We start from the raw sequence: 26278 nt of genomic DNA, 5'->3' as shown, positions 1-26278 counted from the left end.
CAAAATGATTGTGGTCCCTCATTATATGTATTTGTATCAGAATGGGAAAGTCCTCCTGGCTTCGTGCTGTCCATGTAACACGCAGGAGAGTGAAAGTTGCCCTCAGGAAGTGCGTGGGCCTTTCCGACACGCTCGTCACATTTCTCCTGCCAAGACTGAAGGCCTTTTCCTCTCAAGAAGCCATTCCTCCAATCAGAAGCGCAGCCGCTACTTCACTTACTGTCCCGAGCCATTATTCTCTGTTAGCCATCTGTCAGAGAGTGCGAGCGGTTTATAAATTATAAATCCAATCTAAGTGACGGTCGTCAGCCGTGAAAGAAAAGGTTGGCTTTATCTAAACATCTTTCTCTCTGTCCCTTTTTCTCCCAGGAAAGTCGGATGTCTTTATCCAGCTGGATCTGGAAGCAGAGTTTCATTTCACTCACCTTATTATGACCTTCAAGGTAGGATAAAAGCTGTGTCCCCCAAGCAGCTGAAACAAGTGACTTACAGCTCCGCTTACTTCAACCTTTATGGAACGATTTTGCCCAACAAAATGAACTTTGCAAGTGAACACATTGCAGCATTTCTTCTCCTGCAGACCTTCCGTCCAGCGGCCATGCTGATCGAGCGCTCCGCAGATTTTGGTCGCACCTGGCAGGTCTACCGCTACTTTTCCCACGACTGCGCTGCTACCTTTCCCAGAGTCTCCCAGGGTCCTTTGCGTAACATCAATGATGTCACCTGTGAGTCGCGCTACTCCGACATTGAGCCGTCAACGGAGGGAGAGGTGAGCCGAAAGAGGAAGCTTTGAATGGTTTGCTCCAGATAACATTAGGGCTTTCCTATTTTAGTGGATAAATACAGATTTACTGCATTTTTTCATTTTGTGCCATTGATTCTGGCATAACTTTTGTCATAAATACTTTCTCACAGAATGAGAAAATCATTGAAGAGGTGCACTGATCTGGCATGCAGACCACAAAGCCTGATTCAGACTCTTGCTGCACATGTCACTGGTTATCTGATTTAGTAGCTTCAAGTCTCAGATGGTTCAAATATGTGATGTGTCCTGGTCTAGGTCATCTACAGAGTGTTGGAGCCAGCCATTGATATTGAGGACCCATACAGCCTGAGCATCCAGAGTAAGTCCCGCTCATATTTTCCACAGCATTCTGACTGTGTATAACACCCACACGTGTAAGAGTGTGCATGTCAGTGTGTTGATTTTGGCTCTTTTAAGTAAGGTGTTATGTAAGGTGTTATAAAAGCTTGACAACCAGCAGAAGTACAGAAGTTGATAGCGTGTTCTCTAGCAACGCCGACCCTCTGGTGCCAGTCAACCGCTACCGTAAGAAACACCCACCCAGACGCTCGAGGGTTAGATGCCCTTTCCACTTCCACAACTATTCTCTTCTTGTCTTTAGGGAAAAAGAATAAACACAGAAGCTCCAACATAATTATACTTTCGCTACAAAAACTATAATAGATGCAAAAACTGAATGAACTGACAAAGTATTCAGAGTCAGATACAAAATACTCAAGCTGACATAAATTAGCCTAAATAGGATGTTTACCCTCATACAGAGTCACAAGTCTGCTAACCTGAGTGTAAAAGAAGGTTCCACTGAAAGGGATGCCTTTCCTTTGCTGGCTGTCATCACATTTGTCACCACGGATCAGACTCCGGCAGACCCAACTGGCTCCGCTGATCCAGCTGTGACACATGGCGGACCATAACAGCCCCTCTCTCTGGAGCGTGAAACACGGCCCTGCTGTGTTGGAAGACGCGGAGAGATGTGAAAAGCAGCTGTTTCTCTCCCGCACAGCATTGCCGTCCTCGCCCCCGTGTTTAGACTGGCAGGACATGAGAGCTCTTCCCAGAAACCCAAGCTCTCTTTTCCAAAGCAGCAGCAGAGGTTGTCTTGTTCTTGTCGTTGTTAAATTTCTCCCTGCAACCCAGCCCACGTGAAGACCCCGGATCTGCTCACAGCTGAGCAGTCCATAACTACCATCTGCTGTTTTGTAGACAAACAATCTACTCCTGTTGGCTTTCTTTTTTAATTTCCTCCTGCATCACTTCTCTGTACATATTCTGCATTTTTGATTGGCGGACCTTAACTGAAATCACAGCACTTTAACCTCTACCATCTATAAACTAAAGCATTTATCTGGTCGAGCCTTTAGGGGATAATATACAGTCTCAGAGGAAGCGTGGAGGCTCAGTTGAGAGCTAAAGAATCATCTTCTGTCTGACTTAAACTATTCTTTAACTTACATTTCGTGTCCTCTATCCTAATGGTGCCCATCCGGATAGAGGAGAAGCAGACGGTGTGTGTGAGTGCAGCGGAGCTGGAGGGATTAGCTCTTGTCTGTCAGAGAGGGATTCTATTACCCCAGATCAAGTCAGCGGGGCAGGGTCAGAGTGTGGACAAAAATAACGCCTCCCAGAGAAACATTTCAACCATTATTCACCCGCAGCCACTTCAACTCCCAGCAGGATTTTTAACGTAGCAGCAAATTCAGAAAGCTGAACGTTATGTCCTTTTTTTTTCATGATCTTATAAAGATGACTCAATGCCAGCTGCAGCTGCTCTCGTGTCAAATGATACATCTCCAAAGTCCTTATAATTATATTCACCGTGTTGATAATGACAGTGATGCCAGTTTGAACTAAAATGTCCACATCATTTTCTCCGCCATTTGCTTAAGTGTTGTAAGTCGAATTATTTTTAAGTCTATTATACGATAAACAGTTTTTTTGTTTGCATTCACAATTACCAAAACAAGTGCCGGCGATTGTGTATGACAAAGAAAACAGAAAGGTGTTTGTGTCCTTGTGAAAACGTGTGTAAGTGTGTCGGTTTGCTTGTCTGTTTCGGTACATCTGCACGTTTCAGTTTGTGCGTGTGTGTGTGTCTGGTTAACAGCACGACTGACAGCGGGGGATGTTCTGACCACGGCATATTGACAGAGCGAAAAGACCTCTCTGGAAAGGAGTTCTCTTTCTCTCTGACAGGAACTCTCTCCAAATAGTTTGAGAGGATAAAGAGGTGGGATCTGTCTAGAACCATTTCAACACCACATTCCTCTGTCATTTTTAGAGGTGGCTCTCAAATAATTCACCAAGGATGCTGCTAAAGAGATAATCCTCCTTAAACAAACATGAACATTAACATTGTTTAGTAAATACCAATATCAAAACAGTTTACACAAAAGCACCTAGAGGGGGGACTCCTAATATTTGGTGATCCCTGAACCTTTCACCTTGCACCACCAGAAAATGTGACTTTTTCCTGTACTTGACATCAGCCTCATCTTTACTGCCTTCAGTTTCTTAAAACCACACTCACACACCTATATGCACTTTGAAAGAGTTTTTGGTCTCTTTGGCTAGAATGCCAATGGTTTCACTGAGAAACTTCACACGGTTCCACATTCACACCGATGACCTACGGCTCACAAGATGAACAAGTTCAGCTGAAGCGAATGCAATGAGCGCAGTCTGAGTTGGTCACTTTAAGTGCCGGTCTTCCAAAGTTAGTCACTTCAGCACAAAAACTCCCTGTTTGATTCCACAGAAAGTATTGTTGCTGAGTCACGACGGAGGGAAGTAACAAAGCGGGAACTTGGAACTAAAAAGGCAGAAACTTTGGAAGATCATCACTTGAATCTTCAAAGATATGTTGTGCTTGAAAAAATAAAAAAATAGCAACATATGGATATATATAAAGATGATTCTCTGTCTTCTTCCCCTGTCTAAACTAACCCCAAGTTGCCTTAAAGCTCTGAGGACTGACTAATCCTCTGACCATCCAGAGCATATATCCTTCATCCCATAGTTTACACGTGTCACATCATTTACCTTGTGTCACATCATTCATCATAAGACAGCCACTCTTCATATAACAGAACTCAAAAAGCCTTATTATGAACACATTAACCCCTCACATACTCTCTCCGTGTCCTCTCTCCAACAGACCAGCTGAAGATCACTAACTTGAGAGTAAACTTCACCAAACTTCACACACTGGGAGACAATTTGCTGGACCCCCGAGCTGAAATCAAAGAAAAGTATTACTACGCCATGTACGAGCTCGTCGTACGAGGAAACTGCTTCTGCTATGGCCACGCCTCGGAGTGCGCCCCCATCGACGGCATCAGGGACGACATCGAAGGAATGGTGAGTGACGAGGCTTCAGTTACGATGCAGACGCTTAATGAGCATGTTTCCCTCCTGTAATTTGCTCTCATCATTTCAAAGCGTTATGAATCCCCCACTCACGTGTGATTGCTTCAACTCCCCCTCCCTGCTCCCTTTCAAGGTTCACGGCAGGTGTGTGTGCAACCACAATACCAAAGGTTTGAACTGTGAGCAGTGTAACGACTTCCACAACGACCTGCCGTGGAGACCAGCCGAGGGGCTCAGCACCAACGCCTGCAAGAGTGAGTCCAGAGCAGGAAGCAAACACTTGGTGAAAGGAGGGAAACAAACCAGAAAGACTCATTTGTCTCTTTCTCCTAGAGTGTACCTGTAACAGCCACTCGACCCAGTGCCACTTTGACATGGCGGTGTTTTTGGCCACGGGCAACCTCAGCGGGGGAGTGTGTGACGACTGTCAGCACAACACCATGGGACGCAACTGTGAGATGTGCAAACCGTTCTTCTACAAAGACCCAATCAAGGACATCAGGGACCCGCGAGTCTGCATAGGTGAGTGAGGTGTTAGTGCACTGTGGGTTTATACAGAAGAAACAAGTTTTGCTGCAATTGCATGTTAAAACTCTGATTACAGCGTTTGTCCCAGAGTCCACGTCTGCCCAATTTTTAGCAACTATTCATGAAAAAGCGTTATGGAATATGAAGAAATGATTTGATAGCGTTCATATTCACTGCACTGGCATTGGTGAAGATTTGATGAAGCAAAGTAGAAGAGGATGATGCGTGTTTCACGTCAAGCATCAGAAAAAATAAGATGACAATGGCCTCTCCTGATAGATCCCCAGCACAGGCGCCTCTTCCTGTAGGTCGCAGTACATTAAATCCCTCTGCAGCACACTACAACACTGACCCGAAAACATACACTCACCTACCTCACACCCGTGTCTCCCATAGCGTGCGACTGCGACCCAGATGGCTCTCAGAACGGAGGGATGTGCGACAGCCACACGGACCCGTCCCTCGGCATGATGGGAGGTCAGTGCCGCTGCAAAGCCAATGTCGAGGGGCCGCGCTGCGACAAGTGTAAGACAGGCTTCTTTGGCCTGAGCCCCCACAACCTTCAGGGCTGCCAACGTGAGTACAGTTGGTCACAATTCAAACATATATATATATATATATATATATATATATATATATATATATATATATATACATTGTTATCCAGTAAATATAAATAAATGATCAAATTGGGTATCATACTCCTCACAATGTTGGCAACATACAAACTATGCTTAGTACATGTCAGCATAATTAAAGCTCGAACCCTCCAGTCATCTACTGTATGAGTTATAGAGACTGAATGCTTTATGATAAATAATTGTAAATAATTGTATAAGCTAATTTGCCCTCCGCCGCGTGCCGCCAGCCTGCCGGTGCGACCACAGGGGAACCGTGTCGGGCAGCTCCCAGTGTGACCCGGTCAGCGGAGACTGCTTCTGCAAGCGGCTCGTCACTGGACGCAGCTGTGACCAGTGTTTGGTAAGAAGACACGTTGTCTTGCTTAACTTTTATTTTCTGGCTTAACACAATCTGTCATTTTACCTTTTCTCTCCTTACCACTCTCTCTGTGCTCCTGTTAATAAGCCCTGTTGGTGGTAATGCGACTTTAGATATATTTTATATTTCCCACTGTTTCTTTTTTTTGTCTCTTAGTCTTTTTGACCATTTCTATTAACCTATGTCCGATGTTTGACCCTTAACATACAATTAAACATGACATTCCTTTACACTTTATCTTTCCTTTTCCTTATTTTTGTCACACACGCTCTACATAGGCAACACACACTACATCCCGACAAGGGGAGAGGAGACAAACAGGGTTCAATACAAGGGGACAGTGTGGTTGATTGGACACAGCAGGAAACAATTAGCAGACAGGACAGACAACCAGACAATCACAGGAGCAGAACGTGCAAGGGAACAGAGGACACAAGAGAGGCAGAGACTTTCAACGTTAAAACAGGAACCTAAAAAACCCAAATCGAGACAATTTCCCCTTTTCACTCCTAAATTAGTGCTCCTGATTATCTTCACTCTTTACATTTCCCTTCCACTCCCTCTGTCCAGAATACCAAGATATTAGTTGGTGATCAGCTTCCTGTTAGGATTCATCCTCTTGTCTCAAACCTTTTCAGCCAGGAATAGTGTTGGCAGGAATGTGAGCTCCCGCCTTGGCCCTGTGTCTAAATTTAGCCCGGGGATTTGATGCTTGACCAGTTGGTGTGGGTTACAGCAGGCCTAAAATGGTGAGGGCCGAAAGTGGATCCCGTCCTCTGATGAGCCCTGTGGAGCCTCATTTTAGTAGCGAGAGTGTAATGTCAACAGTGGACTAAAACAATCCTCTGGAAAAGTTATTTCTCTCCTTGTGTTGAAAGTGTATTTCAAACTAAAAGAAAGAAAGAAAATAACACATATAAATAACAAAAAAATACCAGTATAAATATTCACTGCCACAAAGAAAAGCTGCCTCACCGAAGCACATTAACATCATTATAATGACATTAAGAACATCATGTCATGCCTTAGAGTTTCTCTTGTTAGCTTTCCAAATAGCTGTCAAGGCTAATAGGCTTATAGTAAAACCACCAGACCACAGAGCAGTGTTACTGCATGAATGATAAAGTTTTGTCCACAGACTTGAACTGAATTGATGTAACACTAAGTGAGAAACCACAACATTTAACAAAGTACAAATACCTCCAGCCAATAGAATGTGAAATTGCTGACTGCAAAAAATACATCCAGTAGTAACATTGCAGAGTCAGCTCTCTTTGAAAGCGCAGAACATCTCACGATGTGAACCTAAAAGGAATGGGTTTGTGACGGTATGCCCCAAAGCTATTAAACAGTCAGACTTATGGCAGTCAAACTGCCGGGGAAGTTCCCCATCTCACTCTGTAATATCGCGGTGGGCGATGCATATGTTTGTCTGGAGCCAACTGTTCAGCTGTCTGTCTGTCTGTCTGTCTGTCTATCTGACGAGTGCTTGCTGTGTCTTCCTTCGTTCCCTGTCTAACAATCACTCTGCCCTCTGTCTGTCTCTTTGTGCTTCCAGCCGGAACACTGGGCTCTGAGCCACGACCTCAACGGCTGCCGAGGCTGCGAGTGCGATATCGGGGGAGCCCTGGACAACCAGTGAGTGACGCCGAAGCTTTAAAGAGTCACAGGTCACTAATGAAAAATGAGCCCGGTGCAGACGAGACAATAATCTTCTATAATAGAAGCATAAGCTTTGTGTATGCACTGATTTATTTAGCCTCTGCCTTTGCCCTGGGAGCCATCATTTTTACACCTTTAGTCATAGCAGTTTATCAGAGGATGATTCATGTTATGTGGAACGAGAGGCTGACATCCTTCACTCAAACATCAGGCACAAAGTTCAGCCTATGATGATGGAAAATTAACATGTGTCACTTTACTATATTATTAGCCACCCAGTCAACCACTTGTGTCCAGACTGAAATATCTCAGCAACTGTGAGGTCCATTGATGTGGAATTCGGTACAGACCTTCTCGGTACCCAGAGGATGAAGCCTGCTGACTTTTCCTATAGTGCCACCATAAGCTTGACATTTGGGTTTTTAATAAACATTTTCTACATTTTTTATTTTTTTCCCCCCCGATAGATGCACCACTCCATCGGCCGTCCCAAATTTTTACGATTACTTTTTGCTGGTGACATTTACATACGTGTAATCTTTTAAAAATGTGTTTTTTCAATGAGAAACTGGAATACATCATATTTTTACAGCAATATAAAATAGATAATACAAAGGGGATTATGACCTGTTTAACTTCTTCACATTACTCTAAGCACCTTTTCATACATTATTAAAACTACTGATGCCAAGATGTTTTTTAATTAAAGAAATTATTTAAATAAAAATGCAATAATTTATTTCCCTTATTGTTATGCATTATAGATTACAACAACAAGGCCGATTTTTTTGCTCTCTAGTCACCAGCTCAACATTTTAATATGTGCAATACTTTTATTTATGATAAAACATGCTGTGTTAAATATTGAACATTGAAAAATGATTCCTGTTAAACTTGCTGATGTTAACAAAGCTATATGTCTTCTCTGCAGCTGCTCCATGGAGAGCGGTCAGTGTCGCTGCCGCAGTCACATGACGGGACGCCAGTGTACTCAGGTGGAGTCCAGATATTTCTTCATGGCTCTGGATCACTTCCTGTATGAGGCCGAGTTGGCCAAAATGGGACAGGTTAGTCTACCTTTATTCTTTATCAGCACACATTTAAGTAGGTTTAAGTAATTCAGTGACTTTAGTATGGAAACTTATTGAGTAAATGATCTGAGTACATCTGTATATCCTCAGGGCTGTACATTGGAGACCAGGGAGCACCAGCCGGGTCGCCCTGCCACATGGACGGGCATTGGATTTGCCCGGGCACCCGAGGGTGGTACCCTAGAGTTCCTCATCAGTAATGTCCCCTACTCCATGGAATATGACCTGCTTATCCGCTACGAGTCACAGGTTTGTGTATTCATCACCTCAGCTTGCACAATGAAAACCTTAATAGTTCTGTTTTGTGAAATATGCTCATTCGCTTTCTTCCTGAGTGTTAAATGAGAAGACTCTCATTCACTAAGTTCTTCCTGAAATTCTTCTGAAGACCGGTTGGTGACCGAGGCCCATTGATACCATTCTGGTATATCATTTATTCGGGTTTTATTTCTTGGCAAACTTACAGTAATATCACAACAACTCCAGAAAGAAAATAGTCCTGGAGATGACCCACATGGCCACATTATATTTACTCTGCCATGCGTAAATATAATGTGACAAGAAGTAATTGTGTTAATTAGGGTTTTAGAGTTGCTCGCTGTCTGATTCAGAGAGAACCAATCTTCATGCTTAGCTCGCCGTCTCCTGACTCCAGGTTCACAAAAGAAAGTGGTAATGATCGTTATTTTTACAATGAAGTGAACAAGCAGCAATGTACAGCCTTCCCTGTTTTGACGGATCTCCACTAACTACTAACATAAAGGAACGCGTCGGAGGTTCTCCATGTTTCAGCCCTTTTTCCATGTGTATTTTACATGATAAGCATTTTCTTAAGCATTCAGGATTGATCCCCCCTTCATGCAGGAAGCCATCACTTTGCGACTGTCCTCCCCTTTTAAAGTTCGAGTCTGCTTTTGACTGCATATTAACCATAAAACTCTGATTCTACCCAGATGCCTCGAGACTGGGAGGATGTGCGAATAACAGTGATCCGTCCGGGGCCGATTCCGACCAGCAGCCCCTGTGGAAACACCATCCCAGATGATGACAGACTCACCGTCTCCCTGCCGGCTGGAGCCAGGTCGGTGGCTCAAAAACACAAACTCACACACGCTCACGCACACAACACACACTTGCTAATTGTTAACTGTGGGCTTTCCTGACTGTGTTGACTCCAGGTTTGTGGTCCCTCCTCACGTTGTGTGTCTGGAGAGAGGTGTGACTTACACCCTCCGCTTTGAGTTCAAACGCTACCAGGATGCCAACAGTATCCTCAACGGAGCAGCCAACGCTGTCCTCCTAGTGGACTCTGTGAGAAAAAAATATTTTTTCCAGTCTTTTAAAATAATGAGAATAATGTGACCCATTAGGAAGTGGCTACATTCATTCTCTTCAAACTTGTCTCCGTTTCCTCTTCATTAATCCCCGGTATCTGCACCAGATTGCCTTGATGCCGCGCCACTCCTCCATGGAGATGTTCAACGCGGGCGATCTGGCTTCCAACAACAGGAAGCAGACTTATGAGCGGTACCGCTGCCACGAGGGGCCGAAGAGCGTAACGCGACCGCTGATGAGTGACACCTGTGCCAAGCTTATGGCCAGCATGTCGGCCATTGTAAATGACGGGGCTCTACGTGAGTAAAAAGCGCCTCCTTGTGCCATGTTTAAATGCAGTAGTCTGCAGGTTACATGACCTTTACCCTGACCCCTGACCTGCCCATGAAGGAAAATAAAACAGCTATTGGGCTATCATTATTGGGATCAGTGAAGTTGACGTCATTAATTGAACGTTTGTTTGTTTGTTTCCCTCCATTTGTTCCTTTGGTTCCCAGAATGCAATGTGCAGGATGTTCCCATATGTAAGGGTTTGGGGACCTCATGCCTGTTCTTTTCTGTCCTCCCAACAGCTTGTAGTTGTGATCCTCAGGGGTCCCTCAGCTCCATGTGCGACGTGCGCGGGGGCCAATGTCACTGCAGGCCCAATGTGATTGGTCGACGCTGTGACCAGTGTGCTCCGGGAACATACGGCTTTGGACCCTCAGGCTGCTTAGGTGAGAAGTCCAGACCTGTTTTTATATTGCACACCTCCAACTACTTACTTTGCTTTGAAGTTCTCAGGAGGGCCTCCAATTGAAGCTCTTGGATCTCAATATTGGTACTAAATGTTATTTTGCATTTTGTTCTTTTATTCTATTTGGTTACAGTGACAAAGGTCTGCAGAGTGAGATGCATTTAGTCACACATTGTCTGTAGTGCCTTCGATGAGTTGCACACTATGCCGCTAGCGCCCTCTACTGCCTCTCAGTACACAATTACAAAATGTAATGCCCCTTTACTGAAATGATGTATTCCCAAAACTTCTTTCTACTTCCTCGCTTGGATTCCCTCTGCTCTCCACTTCACTTATTCCAATCAATCCTTCTTCCTGAGTGCTTCTCCTTGTCCCTCTCCCCCTCGGTCCAGCCTGCGGTTGCAGCTTGGAAGGCTCTGTGACGCGGCTTTGTGACAAGTTCACCGGTCAGTGCCGTTGCCGTCCCGGAGCGTTCGGTCAGCACTGCGACGGCTGCCAGGCGGGCCACTGGGGCTTCCCCAGCTGCCGACCCTGCCAGTGTAACGGACACGCCGACAAGTGCGACCAGAGGACCGGCGCCTGCGTCGGCTGCAGGGACAACTCTGGAGGAGACAAGTGTGACAGGTGATGTTTCGGTGGGGACGTGACCAAGCTAGGTTCAAATCAAGCATCGCACATCATCGGGATTTAGGAAAGGATTCAAAGACTTATATACACGTTGTATTCATCCTCATTTATTAAAAAAAGAATGATTCATGGTATGAATACTATACTTGAAACATGTATGCGTACTTCTACTTGCTGCAACGTTGTTAGTCACAGTTTATAGGATTTATTTAGATTTTCTACTTCTGTAGGTGTGCTAATGGTTACTATGGTAACCCAGTTTTGGGCAAAGCGTCCAGTGCTCAGTGTCGCCCGTGCCCCTGTCCAGACGGCCCCAACAGCGGACGCCACTTTGCTGCGTCTTGTTACCAGGACAACCGTAACAGACAAATCATCTGCAACTGTAACCAGGGCTACACAGGTAAAGCTAACACAACGCATCATGTGTATTTCATCTTTTGTGCTTTCTGTCCCACCATTAAATCATTCTAACATGATAGCACTGCACCATTACATTGCTTTACTTGTTACGCTTTGTGTCATCACTGCAAAACCTCGCCTGAGTCAAATATAAGAAGTGCAGTGTGCAAATGTGTTGTGATGTATGTTATCGAGTCAAATGGCACCTCAGTGGATCACTTCTGAAAGATACATATTTTATATTCAGTAATATTTTCACCTCAGTGGATCATTTTGTTTTGTCCAAGGAGGAGCTGATGTTACAGTATAGATAACCTCAGTGATGAACCTTAGACCAGGATTTAAAGTCTCCAGCCCCTCTAGCGGCTCTGGACTTAGACCTGTACACTGGTGACTGCAAACAAGTAATGTAACTCTAATCATTAAATAATCGCCCCCGGATAGACGCTGTAAGCCAAAATCATCTCTTTCTCACATCTTCGTCGTGAGCCTGTACATTAAAGCGGCGGTGTGACTTGACATCGCAAACCCCTGAGAAAACGTATGAATTCCTCATCAGCCTCTACTTTACTTGTGTTTTGGTGCAATTATAAACATTACATCTCCTTAACATTAGGACGTTAGCATTGTCATCGTGTCAATGTTAGCATGTTGACATTAGCATTTCGCTCAAAGCACTGCTGTTTCTAGATACAGAGTTGCTAGCATGACTGTGAACAAAAGGTTGTTCTGAGGGAAATGTTTGACTTGAGGTCATGAAGTTAGGGGGTCATTTAAAACACAAGGAATGACCTCTGAGGACCACGAATATTCATCCCTATTACTAAGTGAGTTCAACATAGTTGTTATTACCACAGCGTCATGTTTTTAATCAACTTGAGGTTCTTCAAGTGGACTTTTTGTCAACCACTGAGGTTCCCTACCTCCAGAGCAGCTCCGTCAGTAATACGACTCCATTTTTCTTCCTTAAATGACAGTCAAGGGATATAGCTCAAATGAGGTAAGAACAATGTTTGTCAGTGGGCTATGGTGAATGGTAACCTGTAATTTCCTCCTTCCCCTGTTTTACTGGCACAGGGATTGTTAAACGCTCCGGGGTGACCATTTTTAAGCGTGAGTAATGATGGTTGAATCCAGTCCTCCTCCATTTCCCACCAACCCTCCACTTCACCAGTCCTACCCATGCATGGCTTCAGTCCCCTCCCCGTCAACAGTGCTGTGCCACAGTGCACGCCTGCCCACGTGTGAAGACCTGGCTCAAAGAATAATGTCAAACCCTTTCCATGGGTTTTCTGTGTTATACGGCACGATAGGGTCAAAAATGTGTCCCTAAAATTATATTGAAATTATCTTAGAAGTGGAAAAATATTTTTAAAAAACAAGATTTGACCCAGGTCTGTGTAAAGTATTCCAATTCAAGGACCTGGCCCAGAATCACTGTCTTTCAAAAAAGTGTGTTCTCTTCAAAGTACCCTTCAAAGTAAAGAGGGAGAGACCTTGAGAAAGTGTTCATACACAGATGTGTTGCTTAATTATGAGTCTGGGTCAGCTTTTATCTTTTGTGTTTATCTGTGTGTGGAAAGAGGTCGGGAAGTAGTTGCACGGTCATTCCTGGAAAATAAGAGCTGTACTGATACAACAGTATAGAGACAGAGGGTGCAACCTGTCACACTGTGAAAACCAAGGACCGACTACATGTCTTTAGCGAACTAAAAACATCTGGTTTCAGCGTGTCAAAGAATTGCTTGAGCACCCTATGTCTACCTGGGTTGCTGTTGATAACTAAAAAGATATTGGGACAAGTTTGTTAATTTTAGCTACATGTTAGCAAGCTACTGCAGTTAGCTAAGGCGCTCGCAAATGTAATACTGCACAGTATTCTGATTTATTCACATTCCACAATTAAACAAGTTGCACACTGGAAAAATGCTTTAGCTTAACTTAAAGAAATATAGTTTCCCGGTTTTCTAAAATCTCAAAACCTGTTGCTCGTGCATTCCACCTCACAGCAGCTTTTAAGCATGCTTCTGTTGTTTCTAGCAGACAAAGTGACGAAGGAGGCACTTTCACACAATACAAAGTTAATGGAGAGCAATGATGTTGTTTCCCGTCTGGTGTGGGCAGGACTTAAATACACGTCTTGTCTATACAGCCCCAAACAGCCAGGATAAATCGGCTGACGTTTTTTAGTTTTCTTACTAGTCTGGCTTTTGTGATGAAGCAGAACAAAAAAGACTGCTGACCAGCATTAAGTACAGGAAGAGATCCTGAAAAGCTAAAGGACACGGTAGCTGATTCCATCAATACGCTCAAGTCAATGTTGAACAAATTTGATTTTGGAGGTCAAAGGTCACTGTGACCTCGGGTTCGTCCGATTCTGTGAACGCCATATCTTAGTACGTCTGGAGGGAAAAATCTTTGGTGTCAAAGATCACTGCGACAAAATACGTTGTTGGCTGTAACTCGAGAAATCATATGCTTATTACGACAAAAACACAAATGTCTACATTTTGAACATCTCGGGGGTTTCTGGAAGCCACCGTGGGAAAAAAATAATGTAAAAAGACTGCTGAGTAATGTTCTCGTCTATTATGTCAAAAAGTACACTAATATGCTGCATTATCTGCCAAAGAAAGGTCCAATGACGAAGACTCTTCACTAACCCAACCACTAAATTGAAGTGGCATACTGTATTAATATGATAACGTTCATGAGTGTCGAGGCAAAAATGGGACGGGCACACTCACGTTGAACCACGAATAGTTGACTGTGCCGCTGTGAATTCATTAGTTTCCTGTTGTTTCATACACCCTGAAAGAACTGTTTGGAAACCCTGTAGAGCACTTCACCCATTCTAATTGCAGATACATTTGCGTAAATATAAAAGTAGCACTTAACATATCTCCTCCCCCACTCTTTTCTTATTGGAACTCTGGTTCTTTTTCCCTTTGTGTTGCCTTTTCTCCCAATTCAGGAGCTCGATGTGAGGAATGTGCTCCGGGTTATTATGGCAACCCCTCTCAACCAGGAGGACGTTGCCAGCCATGCCAGTGTAACAACAACATAGACATGTCCAACATGGACGCCTGCGACCGGCAGACCGGACAGTGCCGGAAATGCCTTTACAACACCGAGGGCCCCACCTGTGGCATCTGCAAGAGCAGCTACTTTGGCGATGCTTCCCGTCGCAACTGCAGGAGTGAGTGACATATTCATTGAAAAGGAAGTCTTGCATTTTTAATGTATTACAAATATTGAGATGAAGCATGCTGGTTTTTGCCACTTCAGAGTGCACGTGTAACTTCCTGGGTACTGACCGTAGCCAGTGCATGGAGCGTGAGGACTGTGTGTGCCAGCGAGCGACAGGGCAGTGTCAGTGTCTGCCAAACGTCATCGGGCTGCCATGTGACCACTGCGCTCCCAACCACTGGAACCTAGCCAGCGGGAGGGGCTGTGAATCCTGCGGCTGTGATCCCAACAACTCAGTCACCTCCTCATGCAACGAGGTAGGGAACACCTGGGACCTGGACACGTCCTGCATCATGAGATGCGCTTATCTGAACAAGTGAAATGTACGTTCACGTTCATTGGTTCTGACAGAAACAGAAGAAGCTAACGTGTCATGCTCCGCTCTGTTGTACAGTTCTCTGGGCAGTGTCAGTGTCGCGACGGCTTCGGCGGTAAGACCTGCACGGACTGTCAGGAGAACTATTGGGGAGACCCCAGGACACAGTGCAGAGGTGAGATACTTGAAGACCTATTGCATGCTCGATGAGCCCGAAGGATTCTGTGCTTTGGGTAATTCAGAGCAACTGCGGTGGCGAGATGGGCCGCACAGACCGTACGTCACAGAAAGTTTTTAGAAATGTGTAAAAGAAAAAAGTGAATGTCGTCACAGTGACACATTCATTTGTGCACTGCCACTTTGAAGCCTCAAGTTCGCCATTTTGGCCGATGCCATGTTGGCTTTTTAGAGCCAAGACGAAAGGCTAGAGGAACCTGTCAATCACAAACTAGCCCCGCCCTAAAGCGTATCCTGCTTTTTGGTCTATTTGACTCTAAATGGAGCATAATTTACTAAATAAACATCATGCTGTATTGAAGAAGACTTGAAACTAGAGATTGAGACATAAACTCATAATTTTTGTATGACTAAGTCTATGGGGAATCTATAATATCTACACTAATTTACAAATTATAATTTATTTTGTGAATAATCAGGATTTATACGTATTAAATATGAATAAAAATCATCCAAGATGCATGAACATACAAAATGCTTTTTATTAGACGTCTAAATTTGTCAAGTAGGTTAGATCATTTTAGAACTGTATTACAACTAACCAGCGTGATGCCTTGTACCAGCCTCATAAACAACTCTTTTTTTGCAGTCAACACAGATGTAAACAAATGAGATTATCTCATAATGGGCTTGGTCCTGATGTTCCATATTCTCTCTCTCTCTCTCTCTCTCTCTCTCTCTCTCTCTCTCTCTCTCTCTCTCTTTCTCTCTCTCTCTCTCTTACTCTCTTTCTCTCTCTCTCTCTCTTACTCTTACTCTTACTCTTTCTCTCTCTCTAGCTTGCGACTGTGACTGGCGAGGCATCGAGACCTCTCAGTGCAACCGGGTAACCGGCCACTGTGTTTGCCAGCAGGGGGTGTCCGGTGTCCGCTGTGACCAGTGTGCCAGAGGCTTCTCTGGCAAGTTCCCCAACTGTCAGCCCTGTCACAAGTGCTTCGGGGACTGGGATCGCATCGTGCAGGTGCTCTTTCACTCAGAAGACACTGGGAGTCTAATTCTCAGTCAGCAGAAGCCAAAACGTGACATATTGAATAACTGACGATGAGTTAACCGCAATCTTTCTCGTCTCCTGTCCGTCTCACTACCAGGACCTGGCAGTGCGCACCAAGACTCTGGCAGAGCGGGCCCACGAGATTCAGACCACTGGGCTTACTGGGCCCTACGAGAAGGCCTTTAAGGATATGGAGGAGAAACTGGCACAAGCTCGGGGAATTGTCGACGCACGCAACGCCACTGCTGCAGCTGTTGCTACCCTGATGGAGCTTATTGAAGATCTTAGGTACAGCTGGTACATCCCACTGCATTGTAGTTTCCCAGGTGTGATTACCCATCTGCCACATACAGTCGTAGTGTCGAGATAATGATACTTGACTTCAGAATGGTTTTGGAAAAAAAGGATTCAAGAACAATCTCTTTACCCCGTCTGGAGATTTATAGAATTTGTCTAAAATAGTATTTAAAATCCCATCTGGATTGTAATTTACATCCCCTAACAACTGCTTGTCTTACCCTGCAGAGCGCAGATCGGTGAGACCACGGACACCCTGAACCGTTTGGAAGGAGACCTCACCATCGTCCAGGACAGCAACTCTGAGGCAAGCAAGGAGCTGAGTGCTCTGGAGAGAGAAGCTAAAGAGCTAAACCTCACTTCAGAGCAGCTACACCGCCAACTCGATATCCTAAAAAACTCCAACTTCCTAGGTAAGAACAAGAGGGAATGTATTTTTCAATCATTCACCGTCTTACCTCAAACTGTCTAGACTCTTTTCCTACTCAAGATGCCTCTCATGCAGCGTCATTGTACCGAATCCTCGTCCACTTTTCATCACTGAATCAAGAATCTATATTCCTTTATAATCCCCCAAATGTACTCCAGCCTCAGTGAGATTCCTCTGAAATGCGGTTTCCTCTAGGTGCGTACGACAGCATCCGTAACTCTTACAACAAGTCGCGTGATGCGGAGCGGCGTGCCAATGAATCGACAACCACCCGGCCCAGCACGGTCAGCCAATCTGCAGACACTCGGCGCCGCACCGAGCGCCTCATCAGCGCCAAGAAGGATGACTTCAACCGCAAAAACGCCGCAAACAAGCGCGCGCTCGGAGACCTCAACAGCCGAGCGCAGGGCCTGGACTTAAAGAAAATCAATGAGAAGGTTTTTAATCATTCTTCATCAATTGAAGCAGCTGTTGGCTTTGATAAAGGGAGGCAGTATTTCTGTACAGTGACATACGACAAGCAGTAAAATTGAGATAAACAGCATTTAAAAGTATCCCTCGAAAAAAATCTTAACCACAGCTAAATGAATAGAAATGAGAAGCAGATACAGACACCGCCACACACTTCTAATGGGTCAATCTACTCATTGTGCCTTTAAAATACTCCACTTTATTCTTTTTTTTGTCATAGTTTATTAGGATCTTTTGGTCTGTCCAATATTTATCATGAAATTCATAATATAGTCATCTTCAAAATGACATGACTGTCCAAAGCTGAGATGGAAGGAACTGCTGCTCGGCTAAACTAGTTATATAAGCAAGTTATATTTCCCATGATTGATTTTAACAACTGCTTCATTCGATGGAATCCTGAAATGAAAATATTGGTTTTTATAATTGATTATATTCTATTTCTATTATTTTCTCTGTGACAATTTCACAGCAATTATACATTTCTACGGGGTAATATATTTTTTTGCCTGAGCATTTCCACACATATACAAGTACATCTTTCCTCATCCCGACAGGTTTGCGGCGCCCCAGGTGATGCCCCCTGTGGGGAAAGCCCTTGTGGGGGTGCGGGTTGCCGCGACGATGAAGGAAACCGTCACTGTGGAGGCCTAAACTGTAACGGCGCTGTAGCGGTAGCTGACAACGCCCTGGAGAGAGCCAAACACACAGAGAAGGAGCTGAGCAAAGCTATGAGAGAGGTCGAGGGACTCTTTAGCAAGGTACGGAGGTCAGCTGTTTTCATCTGTTCGACTCGACCACATGAGGATTTCGAGAGCCAGCTCTTTTGACAAAAAAATCAATTTTGCAAGTGTTATATATTCCCTCTTTTCTCCACATCAAGAGGGATTTCTGACACTGTGGAGTACTTACAGATGTGGGGTAATCCCAATGCATTTAGTTGTCCCTCCACAGTACATCAAAGACTAAACCTCTCAGAATGGAGTAAGCTCTGAGACTCAGACGTCTTTTAAGAAAGCAGGACAGCTGCATTCTGGGAAGTATGTGCACTTAGACTCAATAGATTTGAGTGGGTGCACTACATTAACTAAGCAAAAAAACTGAAACAAGACTATAAGGTTGTTTTCCATGACAACCAGATTTGTTGAACGCTCTCACCAAATGACTATGGTCATAGAGACTCGCTGTGTCTTTGCCTCGAGACAGGAAACAATCGGATGCAACAAAATGTCCTTCAATTAAGTAAAGAAAAAACAAACACAAAGGAAGGATGACTCTTACCGTTTCCTTGATTCCTTGATTTCCTTGCCTTTTGTGCCCATTATGAGCATTTCTGCCTTTCATTTAGGTGGCAGACGCCAAGACCAAGGCAGAGGAGGCCAAGGGAAAAGCCCAAACAGCTCTGGACAAAGCCACCGCCACCAAGAACAAAGTGGAGCGCTCCAACAACGACCTGAGAGACCTCATCAAACAGATCAGAGACTTCCTCACCCGTGAGTCCAACAGTCTGCTGGGGCTATGCATTATGATACTTTAAGTTTAAGTTACTACAAGGAACTCTTAAGTGGTCATGGAAATAAACAAGGCCATCGGGGAGAACACTGGCTGTTTCTATATCATTTGTCTTAATGTCATCGATGCCACCAGGTTGGATCCTAAACAAAATCAGACTGAATCATGCCATTGTGTAAGAACCAGAACCAGCTCTGAGCCTGGCACACTGCAGACCCTGGTAAAAAATTAAAGATTTTCTAAAGGGAGTCTGGTGCTCGGAGACACTAACGCTTTTGTCTATACAGGGAACGCCAAAGCCAACCCAAAAATAAAGTTAACCCTCCTCTGTTGACTCTGCCACGTCTCATTCCTCAGAGGAAGGCGCGGACCCGGACAGCATTGAGGCCGTGGCGAACCGCGTGCTGGAGCTCTCCATCCCTGCTTCGCCCCTTCAGATCCGGCATCTGGCTGATGAAATCAAGGAGCGCGTTCGCAGCCTTTCCAATGTGGACGCCATCCTGCAGCAGACGCAGGGCGATGTGCGCAAGGCGGAGCGACTGCTGCTGGATGCCAAGAGGGCAAGGTAATCGGAGAAGAGTCGAACTGAAAAAGCAGACGAACAAAGAGCATTACATACTTACGCGTCCTCTCGTCGTCGTTAAGGCACAGTGCTGAGGGGGTGAAGACCACAGCAGAGACGGTGAAACAGGCCCTGCTGGACGCTCAGACTGCCCAGACATCAGCAGAGAAGGCCATAGCGAGAGCCAAGGCGGACATTGGGGAGACTGAAGCCCGACTGGTACAGGTAACCAATCCCCCAGAAAAACAACAAAAACCTTAAAGTCAGTGTTATAGTGGTAACCGAGCAAAAAGTATGATTTTTAATGCCACATACAACAAATACTCATTATTTTCTTGTCCTGGACATAGAAATACAATACGGAGCATACAATCAAAGTAGAGACGACTGAAGATATAAAAACAATCTGCAAGCTAAGCAGATACTTAAAATAGATAAATGAAGGATAAAGTAGGAACAGATGTTGTACAATTAAACTAGGGCTGGGCAAAGTTGCAAAAAATTAATTGATTAATTGCATGATTTTTCTGCGATTAATCGCAATTAATTAGTTGCATTATGCTCCAAATTCAATAATGAAGTAAAAACTAGTGCATTGCACGCTTTTATTTTAAAGTAATGTTATCAGAACAATATAACAGCACTCTGGAGCAACAGAAAGTTAATATACATAGTTTATAAATCTGTTTTCTTTTTTTCTGAACAGGTACTGTTCAGTAGTAAGGGTCCCTGTGAGGGACAAACCACTACTTCTTTTGTTCATGTTCAGTCTGTTGCTTACTTTAAAGATGTATGTTTAAGACCAGCAACTGATTCACTTCATACAAAAGCAATAAGTGCTTTTCATGTTTCCACTTCCGTTTTTCTTCCTCAGTGAGAAAAGTCCAGTCTGTGTTGGCTTGAACAAGTACACTGACGTCTGGTTGAATGAGATGGAGATGTAAAGGACAGCTGATGATAATTAACGCCGTCAATCGATTGAGACATTAACGCATTATTTATGCGTTAACTTGGCCAGCCCTAAATTAAACATGAAAACAGAGAGACAGAAAGTGCTGCTGCTGAACTAAATATGACAAAGCTGTGTCTTTGGCGCCCGGAGCATGATGTGACCGTCACCATGCACAGAGGCCATTTGTATCTGGTGAGCCGGACGAGTTGCTGGTACGAATGTCTCTCCGCAGTAGCATGAGGAGATACAAAGACTATTGTTATTATTCTGTTAAGCCGTTAATTTTAAAGGTGATGACGCGTCCGTGTTGTGCTGCAGCTTTTTTTCCCCACTGTCCCTAAATGGCTAGAAAAACATTTTATTGCAGGTTTCATTTTTAGGTCCATCATAATTTAAAGATGGTGGAAAATCTGTGGGCTTACGATTCCCTTTGCATTCCCTCCTCAGATTGAGTCGGAGACATCCAACAGTGAGAAGAACCTCAATGAGGCCATGGACCGCCTGGGCACGCTGGGACGGGAGATCAGCGCCCTGAAGACCAAACGGGCCAACAACAGCATGGCAGCGGCCCGAGCCGAAGAGACGGCCACCATGGCACGAGACAAGGCCAACGAAGCCAAGCAGGTGTGTGTGTATGTCTGTGTTTGCGTGTGCACACTTTTCCTAATTAAAAGCATACACAGCTGTTAAAGAATTGCCTCCCCTGTCTTGATGCTTAGATTCTAGATGGCCAGCTGACGGATAAATACCATGAGGTGCAGCAGCGGGTCGACACAAAGGCCAAAGCTGTGCAGGAAGCCAAGAAAAGAGCAGAGAGCCTCAGAGATGAAGCAAAGGAACTACTGAGAGATGCCCAGAACAAGCTCCAGAGGCTAGCAGGTGAGTACTGTGTGTATGGAGATGAATAGATACACGCACACTATATAATATATACACATGATACAAAATTAAAATTTGAAAGACACAATTGTTAAAACAAGAACTGAAGAGTTCAAAGAATATGTTAGAGTTTCATAAAAATGATACTTCATTGTTATCTCTCTGACTAATGCACACACACAAAGAAACGAAAGAAATAATAAAACCAAAAAATAGAAAAAAGACAATAACACAAGAATACAATTCAATAATCTACTGGCCGGCCTTCCCTGCTTCATTCATTGCAAACATGTGTCATGTGTGCTTTGTAAACAAGTAAAATGTTAAAGTAAATGTTATTATCTATTTAGACGATGTAATTGTGATTTCATGACGATATGATTCCTTTGAAAGACAATAAATTATCCTATTGAATTATGAGAGAGAGAGAGAGAGGGAGAGGGAGAGGGAGCGGGAGCGAGAGAGAGAGAGAGAGAGAGAGAGAGAGAGAGAGAGAGAGAGAGAGGGAGAGAGAGAGAGAGAGAGAGAGAGAGAGAGAGAGAGAGAGAGAGAGAGAGAGAGAGAGAGAGAGAGACTGACTTAAGTCCTGGCTCATGTAGACATTACTCCACTATACCGTAACATTGCAGATAGTTATTTGCTGCTAAATCAATTCTCTAATTTTCAAATTGAGCGCCTTTTAAAAGTTAAATTCTGAGTCAATTATGACACAAGTTTCACTAACATGTAAAACATGAAGCAGTGGGTCATTATTATACCTACGAAAAGGGATCAATCAAGTCAAAAAAAATAATCCTTTATTTGTTCCTTAGTGGGGAAATTACAGGATTACAGCAGCATTGCTCACAAGTAAGTAAAGATAAAAATCAAGTAAAATAAACAGTAGAACAGCATTAAAACAAAATTAAACAGTAAGAAGAATATTAAATATACAGATGGAATACAAATAAAAATGTGTATAAAAGTACTTAAGTAATGTATTAGGTGATTTCATCTATAGATAAAAAAGCAGTTTCAATTCTCGTGGAACCCTACAAGTTATTTAACAGTGTCTTGAGAAATAGGCCACGTAAAAATCAAAGGGTTTCCTCCATCTATTTAAAAGAATGTGGTCATCGAGTGTATGGACATTCAGAGCAGTGATCAGTAACTCAGGAATAAGGAACGCGTGTAATGCCCGGCTGTGTAACCGTTGCTGACACTCCTGCTGCTCACAGAGCTGGAGACAAACTATGAGGAGAACCAGAAGAGGCTGGAGGGGAAGGCTCGTCAGCTGGACGGCTTGGAGGACAAGATGAAAGCCATCCTCAGTGACATCAACAAACAGATCCAGATCTACAACACATGTCAGTAACTCACCACTCCCATGTCCTCACAAACAGGTGCACCATCGTCTCGGTCCGCCATGTTTTTCCAGACACAGTAACTGGACAAGAGACTTTGAGGAAACAGTGAAAGAGGACTTGGTGTGGGCGGTGATGTCATCACTCTACAAGAGCATTTGCATATTCTCTGTGCAAACTATCTTTTGAAAACGCTGGCTATCATAATTATACAATTATAATAATACACACACAAAACTGAAACACATAACTGACCATGAAAAAAGGTGCCTGATGTCACATATTTGATTTGGATTGGATCATTTGTACACATTATTTTTGTTTTTGGATTTTCAAAATAATCTGGAAATGTATCCGTGTTTTTATATGTGAAAATTATATTTTAGAATATGTCAATAGTACTGGTCAAAATAGTGCATTGCAAACACTCTGTGGTTGAGCAGAGACTTTGTGATTGAGTTGGTCGGTCTCTGGTACGACTGGATGAATATTCGGAGCTGTGCTTCAATTGCTCTTCTTTCAGTATGAAACAACTTTTCAGAACATGAATGACAATCTTTATTTCCTTTTTTGGTAAAAAAAAAAAAAGAAAAGAAAAAAATTACTTAACTAATTGATCAGACATTAATCATTTTTATATTTTCAAATAAGCCAAAAATAAATGGAGACAAGGGTCCAGTCAGCACTACTGTAGATCCCTGTGTAGCTTTAAGGACTTCTCTCTTCAGTAGAATGGAGAGAGGAAGCGGTTGTTGCACTCATATGGATTTTAAATGTATTACTACCGACTGTGGTGCTTCAATTACATTTTTGTATTGTGTCTGCCTTTATACAAATGACAGGGAAACAAATGATATGACCATTGTTATGTAAAAATAAAATCTGCTTCTGGACTCTGTTAAGCCAAAAGATACAACAAGACCAAAGCCCACCTCTGCCTGGAGTAAGAGGATGGCTGTAACCATCGTTATACAGGAAGAATGTAATAATGATAGCAATAGAAGCTAACAGTGTTAGCCGCACGCTTCCTGTGATGTTGTTCTTGGACAAACCTCCCTTTCTTTAAACGGCACATTCTTTTAGCCCTGGGCTAAGACTTAGCCCTTTTTCACACACATTGTTAACCCAGGGTTGACCTGAGTCCAGGGCGATGCGATTTACACCGCACTTCCACTAGGTGCAGGGCCAGCAAGCCCTCGGCTAACGGTTAGTCCGCTTTGGACTTTGCCAGGATTGTGGCAGTGGGAAAGCTTGCTCGGCCCCAGGCGAACAGCTCTTTGAGGCTGCTTTCACACCAAAATCAGGGGTTACAGCAAAAACGACAATCCCCCCCATTGATTGGAACGTGGGCAGTGCCTTCAAACTGCAGATGAAGACACGCTGCATGCCTGTGGCAAGAAGTCGACACAATTAACTTTTGGAGAAACGCAGCCCCAGCGTCACGCTGCGGCAGCCAATTGAATACAATCCAACCGCGAGGGAACACAAGACGTTAATTGTTGTCATTCAGTTGCTTGAGCCCAAGAGTACTGCAACACGACCCAGCGCTCTGTCGCCACACCGCCTCATTTGGTCCTAAGTGCAGTGTGAAAAGTATCATGAGTTCATTTTGAGAAACAAGTTTATTTGCTCTCTTGCCGAGAGTTATCAGTCTTGCAAGAAATATATAAATGTACAGGTTTCTAGGAGTCTTGTCACTGCGAAGTTGCCATGCAACCAATGGAGACTGCGGCAAGTCTCTGCTAAAAAAAAAAGTTCTAATGATCTTCTCGTCAAAATCTCAGCAGGAAAGCAAATGTGTATTGTGTAATTTCCAATGGATGCCAAAACGTATGGTGCACAGACTGTGAATGTCTGCATTAGATGTCCATGTGGACTAAGATCTGCCTCACCGTAGTGACAGGACTCTACTCTGCAGAGTCCACCGTATGGACAGTGTTTAATCGTGCCTTATTGTATGCAAATGTCTTGGACATTTACTCATATACTATTTGCATGACAAATTATGTTTTTGTAAACATAGTGAACCAAAAAAATATACTTTGTACACATTTCCTTCAGTTTATCCATCAACCTGCAGCCACGTCATTTTAAAGCAAATTCCAAAGCAAAAATACCCCCCAAAAAAAGCTTGTGCAAAGTGTAACAGTGTACAGTGTTGTGAATAAAGAATAAAGCTAGGATAACTTAACATGTCTCTGTGTTGGCGCAGCTTGTTTTTTCATCATATCCATGCTTTGGCTCTGAACCATTTCATAAGCCTGACTGCATGCGTTCACACACCAAGGTCTGCAAGAATGTGAGATGTCCCGTTTTTATTTGGGTGTTCTGCAGTCCTTGATGTACCCTTTGTACCCACTCAGTAGATTTTATCTTCCAATTTTAGAATAATAAAAGCTGATCTAATGACATTTCAACCTCTCAATGATTCTGATGATGATGATGAACATTATTAGTGTACAAAATAGTTTCCACCTTCCTTAATGAGATCTTAAGTCAAGGGAAACGTGCAAGTAAACACCAATAAGGCCTGAGATAAAGAACACTCATGTAGAGAGTAAAGATTGTTTGCAATTTGGTGCTTCTGATACTAAATATAAATATGAAACACAAGTGACATGTTTGGAATTTTTGGTCTGTGTGAACGTAGGGTTAAATAAATAGTTGACATATGAACACCTTTGAATGTTGACTTGACGATCAAGGATCAGCTGAAGCAGAAGGTCCTTCAGTTCATTCTGGTCAGAGCTCCAGAAACCACCCAGTATCCCTACACTTGAATTACTATCTGTGTGTATTAATGGGTAAGTATATCTATGTGAGTATATCAAGGATGCGTGTCTAGTTAGTTCACTCCTATGTGCATCTGAAGCTGAAGTGAGTGCAGTCAAATAACCTCAAAGACCACCTCCACATCCTCCAGCGTTGCACTGGTCAGACTGGGACGTCTGTGTTGTTATTGAGCAACGACAGTAATGTATTATCACAGGCGTACATAAAAAGAACAAAGGATACAGCCACACACACATTTATACATTAATATATATGAATGAATTCAAATGTGATCTGTAAAGTGCTACACACTACAAGGTCTGTGGACCCTTTTTCATTTCTTTAGCAACAAAGAATGATACGTGTTGGGGTTTGTGGTCCCTTCTATCTGATTCATCTGTCTCTTTTAGCCTCATGAAAACTAGACTGTATGAAGACCCCCCCAGGTCCTCTCCTAAAATAATACAAATAATAATATAACCATTGCTATTTGCGGCTCTGGTCAGCAGGATTACAAAGAGGAGGCATGGGCACGGGATTTAGATTCTGTGGCTGTCCTTCACCGGGCCACTCCCATCTCTCCTTGAGGCCTTTAGGATAAGTGCTATCCAAACTGGACGTCCAGATCCATTTCTCCTTTTCAATACATGTTGGTTGAATGAATCTAACTGACATAGTTTCACCGATATAATTCAATTCTCACTGTTTACACGTCATCA

The 26278-nt window shown here is 43.6% G+C and overlaps 1 protein-coding gene across 2 annotated transcripts in view; it reads left to right on the top strand.

Moving 5' to 3' along the window:
* lamb2 (laminin, beta 2 (laminin S)) overlaps positions 1-24982 on the top strand; it is a 42300-nt gene extending 17318 nt beyond the window's left edge. Inside the window, exons 5-36 of one of the 2 annotated variants that reach the window (XM_068597424.1) lie at positions 370-443; positions 581-769; positions 1061-1124; positions 3960-4162; positions 4305-4425; positions 4505-4693; positions 5096-5275; positions 5568-5680; positions 7257-7336; positions 8292-8427; positions 8542-8700; positions 9405-9532; positions 9630-9762; positions 9893-10085; positions 10359-10502; positions 10915-11146; positions 11380-11549; positions 12626-12661; positions 14523-14747; positions 14837-15054; positions 15192-15288; positions 16130-16311; positions 16439-16629; positions 16867-17051; positions 17264-17505; positions 18097-18300; positions 18888-19032; positions 19409-19616; positions 19697-19838; positions 21013-21189; positions 21285-21444; positions 22662-24982. In XM_068597424.1, coding sequence (XP_068453525.1) covers positions 370-443; positions 581-769; positions 1061-1124; positions 3960-4162; positions 4305-4425; positions 4505-4693; positions 5096-5275; positions 5568-5680; positions 7257-7336; positions 8292-8427; positions 8542-8700; positions 9405-9532; positions 9630-9762; positions 9893-10085; positions 10359-10502; positions 10915-11146; positions 11380-11549; positions 12626-12661; positions 14523-14747; positions 14837-15054; positions 15192-15288; positions 16130-16311; positions 16439-16629; positions 16867-17051; positions 17264-17505; positions 18097-18300; positions 18888-19032; positions 19409-19616; positions 19697-19838; positions 21013-21189; positions 21285-21444; positions 22662-22798 — 5057 coding nt within the window. In that variant the 3' untranslated portion in view covers positions 22799-24982. The remainder of the gene's footprint in view (positions 1-369; positions 444-580; positions 770-1060; positions 1125-3959; positions 4163-4304; positions 4426-4504; positions 4694-5095; positions 5276-5567; positions 5681-7256; positions 7337-8291; positions 8428-8541; positions 8701-9404; positions 9533-9629; positions 9763-9892; positions 10086-10358; positions 10503-10914; positions 11147-11379; positions 11550-12625; positions 12662-14522; positions 14748-14836; positions 15055-15191; positions 15289-16129; positions 16312-16438; positions 16630-16866; positions 17052-17263; positions 17506-18096; positions 18301-18887; positions 19033-19408; positions 19617-19696; positions 19839-21012; positions 21190-21284; positions 21445-22661) is intronic. The other variant, XM_068597425.1, reaches the window with a different exon arrangement.
* Positions 24983-26278: the final 1296 nt, after the last annotated feature.

This window comes from Clinocottus analis, unplaced genomic scaffold (assembly GCF_023055335.1).
Source record: "Clinocottus analis isolate CAN_PGR_092001 unplaced genomic scaffold, fCliAna1.0.p SCAF_4, whole genome shotgun sequence".
Taxonomy (NCBI): Eukaryota; Metazoa; Chordata; class Actinopteri; order Perciformes; family Cottidae; genus Clinocottus; species Clinocottus analis.
The sequence above is the reverse complement of the archived record's forward strand: the minus strand, read 5'-3'. Positions and strand labels throughout refer to the sequence as shown.